The sequence below is a fragment of the Barbatula barbatula genome (genome assembly GCF_947034865.1).
Source record: "Barbatula barbatula genome assembly, chromosome: 14".
NCBI lineage: Eukaryota > Metazoa > Chordata > Actinopteri > Cypriniformes > Nemacheilidae > Barbatula > Barbatula barbatula.
The window spans coordinates 19,951,456-19,957,455 of NC_136777.1; the positions used below are offsets into that span (position 1 = coordinate 19,951,456).

General features: G+C 40.4%; 1 protein-coding gene across 4 annotated transcripts in view; it reads right to left on the bottom strand.

Moving 5' to 3' along the window:
* The window catches only part of qkib (QKI, KH domain containing, RNA binding b), a 69,545-nt gene extending 65,567 nt beyond the window's left edge, over window positions 1–3,978 (bottom strand). For 2 of the 4 annotated variants that reach the window (XM_079472558.1, XM_079472557.1), the window contains exon 1: window positions 3,291–3,482. In XM_079472558.1, the coding sequence (XP_079328684.1) occupies window positions 3,291–3,432 (142 nt within the window). In that variant the 5' untranslated portion in view covers window positions 3,433–3,482. Of the gene's footprint in view, window positions 1–3,290 lie in introns of all 4 variants that reach the window. The other 2 variants (XM_079472556.1, XM_079472555.1) reach the window with 2 other exon arrangements.
* Between the last annotated feature and the right edge of the window lie 2,022 nt (window positions 3,979–6,000).

Sequence of the window (6,000 nt, forward strand, 5' to 3'; positions counted from 1 at the left end):
AAGATCCGTCCAAATTGGCTCCACAAGTTACTAAAAACCATTCTTTCTCATTTGATTTGCCATTCTACAACATGCTTTCTCCCTCAAAGTTCCTCACTTAATACAGGTTGGATGGGTCAGTGCCTTTCTCAAGGACATAATAACACACCCAGACATTATTCAGTTTATACTGCAGCAACTTACCAATATGAATATATGGTGAAACCTATGTATAATATGACCAGCTCAGATCTTACCATCATCTCAAACATTGGACAAAATATTGTATAGTATTGGGCAAAAAAGCAATAGCTCTGCATTAGTGCACACTGGACGCCTGATAATATACAAAGTGATGAAAAAATTCAAACAGCCAAATATCCTTTTATTGAAGTAAAAAAATGATTACTGTAGAAATAGTGATCTCGTAATGACACAAATTGCTTAAATTCTGAAGTGTTCCCAAGCTACTGTTGATATTACAAACAAGACTGTAAAATGAATGCACATTATGAGATGGATGCAAGCCGACACAAACGCACGCTCATCCAAACAGAGCCAGATTTGTTGGATATTACAACACCCCATGGGGAATATCACACATGCAATCTCAAACGGCTCCTGAGCATTTCTGATAATTTGCTCGCCTCTGTTATTGATGATGCTACATATTTTAACACTTTCAATTCTTTTTTATTTCCATTCTCACAAAGCACGCTCATGTATCTTAATTTCACGTATGATCAACGTAGTGGACCGGCACGAGCTGTAGACCATAATTTAAGCTCTCCTCATCCTATCAGGACATGGCAGAGCTGAGCCTGGCAAAAGCCAGTGATTTAACATTGCTTTAGTGATGGTTCCACATAGTCGCGCAGCAAAATATAAATGTTGTACGACCCAGCTTTTTAAAGCTGCCTACGAGTTGCACACACACACACACAAGCAGCCCAATGGAGATATTCTGCATTCTTTTTTATGCATTTGCGAGAGTCACAACAGCATGCATTTGCACTCTTACCATGCTCATCTAAACATGGCTCAGTTCTGCAATGACCCGATAGTGGAAGTGAAACCCATAGCTCAGTTCACCCTCATGAACACAAAACTATCTCTCTCGTAACATCTCACAGTGTCAACAATTCGGAAATACGTACACTAACACAACCTAGACCGTGACAAACCCATAAACGGAGGTAGGTGGAAACTCGACTAAACTGGCTTACTCAAATAGATTGCATTTAACAGGATGACGCATCTCAATGCCAGGTCCTCACCACTTCTCTGTAAAAAGCTGTGAAAACTCGTACCCATGTGACTCATAAACGCGAGTGAAATCCGAAAATATTTAGGATATTGTCTTGTGAAATCCTTTGCAAACTCCTGATAACGCGGCTAATGTCGTAGGCGAGCATCACTGATTTATTTTGGAGACGAGAGACCTGTAAATGTGACTGACAAGCGTAAACAAGAAAGCAACTGTGAAACAGGCAAACGAATAACTGCTTCAGTTTACAAAGCGCAGAATGCGAAGCCAGGCCGCAGGCCCACCCCATGGGTCTATAAACATGTCCTCAAAATAATTGTAGTGAGTAAAGAGACGCTTTTTAATGTTTTTTTTATTCTATATAAACTAACAGCTGATTAGAGTGTATTTTATAGAATACTTAATAGACGACTACAAATTTACATTAGCTAATATTTTAAAGGGACATCACATAGGAGGTATCGCATCACTCGGCTGCGATTTACAGTTGAATAGGACGTCCTGGTATTTAACCGCAGGTACCAGGGAACTGCATTCCTTTAGCAACATGTTGGGCACAGATGATTCACCGACAGTCATGTACATGTGACTGCGAGTGTCGGCAATTAGAAACCTACCAATCTGCCTACCTTGCGCAAGGGACAGCGCTCACGAATATGTCACAAATATAACAGCTGTAATGAGTACGTTATGATGAGTAATGAGCCGGTAATGTACAGTAATGTGAGGAATGATTGAGATTTACAAATGTAATTTAAAGCAGTAGGTTTGCTTAGTAGACTACGAAATAATACTTGTGAATCTTCATTTACATTTTTGTGCGTATTTTACAGATTGTCTCATAGCTGTTGCATTCTCTAAAGCAAATTAATTGAAAGTGTGTTTGCTGTAGTAACACTAAAAAGAGAATTTGGCGAATGTCTTCAAGTTTTTTAATTGAAGTCAAATAAGTCCTCTAGTCTGTAGGCAGGGGTCAAACTTCATAGACAGCTCAACATCTAAAACCCAACCATAGGTCCTTTGAACACTGTCAAAACCTAATCTTTATTTGCAACACAGGCCCATAATGCGTATAAATCATGTGCCAAATTCTGCAAATAGACAATTATACAAAAAAACTGTCTAAATTATATAAACAACTTGTAGTACATGACGTTTCCGTGAGGATTTATGCTTACCACAAAATTCTAACCCTTTGACCGCAATTTACTGTAGGTTACAGATGAGGTGGATGGCTCTGAATGACCACTGTATAACTTTAAACACACAATGGTAAAAACTGACCGGAGCACGAGTATACTTTAAAATCGCTTTGTTATACATACAGTAGTTGGTTATTGTATGGATTTTGTTTCTCTTTTTTTTTACAACTGTTGTGTTATTTTAAGCATTTGTGGGTTACTGGTCAGGTGCGATGGTTTAAATACAGATCTCGCGCAGACTACAAAAAATAAACGGTCCAGTCTCAACGGGGTAAGTTTCTCTCGTTAAATTATATATATTTAGCTTATTTGCATACATTTGACTAAAATATTGTTTCAAAGTAGGCCTATATTCCAATAAAATGACATCTTTGTTTTGTAAATTAATTACATAAATTCTGAATAATCTCTTGATGAAAATCTTTCAAATACTGTACTTGTAAATATCTCGATTTAGACTATAGATTCTTCATAGTCTTATTTTTACCACAACGCAACTTCTGTCTATCAGCGTTGAGCATGGAGCCTTTGCATAATACGACTTTATTGACACGAACTAAAGCAAGACGCTAAAGTGACAGCAAACAGAATAAAGTAATTTCTCATGCCACAGGTAGTCTCTCGATTACCTTCAACAGAGAAGTGGCGCGAATGATAAACTTACGCACCGATTAATACCCGAATGAAAGATGACAAAAACATTAAACGCTCCCGGTGTCTTTGACAACGTCGTATTTATGGTTATCGGAGATCTAAATAGTACGCGGACGACTCGAGCGTCGTTCCCATCGTAGTTTATCGGACCCCAGGCTTTGACGGACACGTCAGTCTCTCTGCATTACCTTCGTCCAGAAGCCGCTCGAGGTGGTTGAAGATCCCGCAGAAGTTGGGCAGACTGCTCATCAGTTTCTTATCGTTCATCAGCTGCATCAGATAATCTGGGGTCGGCTTCGGCTTCTCTTTCGTTTCCATTTCCCCAACCATATTCCACAAGAATCACCACCGAGACCCCAAAGCAGACAGAAAAGTCCCAAATAAATAGTCTGAAGTATAAATAATAAATAGGGTATAAAAGCGCAACCGAAAGAGGCAAGTGTTTATCGCTCGTGCGCGGAAAGCCTCGCGTCTCCTGTCTGTACGCTGCTGCAATACTGCGATTCGGGGGATGACAGTTGTTTTAGGGAAGCTGATTAAATAAAACGAACAAAAATGTAACGCGGACGGGTGGAAGGGGAAGCCAGGTCTCTTTAAAGAGAATACGAAAAATTGCCCGGTAAATTCCACAAGTTTCTCGTCACCATAAGACGACTCCCGCGTGCCCGGCGCCCCTCTTGAGATGCGTTTTAGCGAGAGATTTGTCCTTAACTTCCTCCTCAGGCGTAGAAAATGTCCCTTTCCCCCGAGCTCCACAAAGCTTCCTGTGTCTTGTCTGTGTGTGCGTGCGTGAGTGTGTGTGTGTGGTGCGCAACGCTGGAAACGTCTGTCCCTCCCGTCTCTCACGCGCAATGAAGGCGCTTTCTCAATGAGATTGGCATTCGGTCCTCCGTTACCGACAAGCTCTGCCTGCGCTCGTCACATGATCACACTGAGTCCCGTCAGCCCAAAATCAGACTGTGGGAGGAGAGAGAGAGAGAGAAGGAGAGAGAGAGGGTACATTTGGAAAACAATTAGCCTATTTGCAGACCAGAATCTGAAGCATTGTGTGTAAAGATGTGCAACTTGCATATTGTGGGTATGTCTTCAAAGAACCCATTCTATTGGAGTTGCGAGGCATGCAAATGCCAAGTAAACATCAACCTGTTATCACCATTTCTGAAATTGTTTGCATACAGATGGCACATTGCAATAAGTGTTCTTGACCAAAATAAAATATTGTCATTATACTCAACCTCATTCTGACCCTAACTACCTTAAAGAGTCTGGTAAATGTCACCCAAAAATGAAAATTCCTTCATAATTGATTCATCATTTCATGGAATGCCTTTTGAGGAACACAAAGAAAGCTATTTTGAAGAATGTTGGTAACCAAATAAATTGAACACCATTCCATTTTAGGAACAGACAATTCTCAAAACAACAAATACAGGTGTGGAATGAGATGAGGGTAAATGAATATGATGAAATTATTTCATAATTTTCATGAAATCATTTTCATTTTGGGGTAAACAATCCCTCTACTCTATTTAAACGTACAATTTTTTGACTTTTGTGAATGGTTATTCCACAGATTTTTTCTCATGGAGCTATATTAAAAGACCTGTTTACTCTTTGGCACGTTGGATGGGAATGGTAGTGATTGTAAAGGAGAAAAGCGATTGACAAAACGCCGGAGAACATCAGAATGAACCACCATAGTAAAGAATAAAACAAGGCATTTATCTCAATGGGAGGACTTCCTCTGAAAAAAATCATTACACAATGCAGATGGAGGCTAATGCTTAGTCAATATGTGCCAATACTGGGCTAAGGCAAATGCTATGGGAACAGCTCCTCCCTCTGGATTACACTGCTTTTTAATTTACATAATTAAGATTTTTTTGTTATAGACGCTGCGTATGCAGAAAGTTTACACAGAGATTCATTCAACGATGGAGAAGTTTAATGTGCTACAATCTCATTCTTATTCATAAATGTATTCATTTAATTCAATGGAAGTTTTGAAAACTACTTTAGTTTAGTAGTACACTAGCATAAAAATAGCACTGAAATTGACATTTCAGAGAGCACTAAAGTTATTTTCCCACACAGTAAGCATTATTTATGACTGGTTAAAGCCCTTCATTAAAATGTTTATATAAATACTCTAATTGGCTTAATGGTTCTGTCCGTTCTTTTGTCATGTAAAATGGTTCTCATGGCGCTGTTTGGCTTTTAGATACAGCCATGAAAGCAATTGTTCCAGTCGCTGTTTGACGTAACGTTGCTTCATCACTTCTATTCACGTGAATGAGAAAAACAGGGTCTGTGTATAAGAAATAGCCGGAAAACAAAACCGAGGCAGAATGTGGAAAAGCGCACCGGAGGGTTGAGGAGATGAGGATAGAGAGGGCTGGCGGCCCAGTATCTGACAGCATGGAAACAAACGACCCACCAGAACAGGAAGGGATTGTCCAGGTCCTGCCCAGCACCTTTTCATCCTTTTGTAATGCCCGGGCCTTTCACATGCAGATCGCCTTGGACGTGGAGGCCTGCGTTAGGGAGGCTTGTCCTCCGGAGTACAGAAAAAAACCTCGCTCCTTCGAGAAGGGCCCCTCCTTCTCACGTCCACCCCATGGCTCTTCGCTCGCTTGCTCTCCAGACGACGGAAGACTTGTTTGAGAGCAGAGGAATTACGCTAATGAATGCATTCCTTCACACGTGAACCCTGAAACCGGGCAAGGAACAAGTGCACCGTCTCTCTCAGACATTAGTCTTCTCTCTCCATGTCCCTCTTTTCACTTGTTAGGTCTCATTCAGATATCCTGCATCTTCTCATGAACTCTCTATTCTCCTAATACATTTTGTTGATATTTGGAGTTCTGGGCAAACTTCACCCGCATCCATGCATTTATT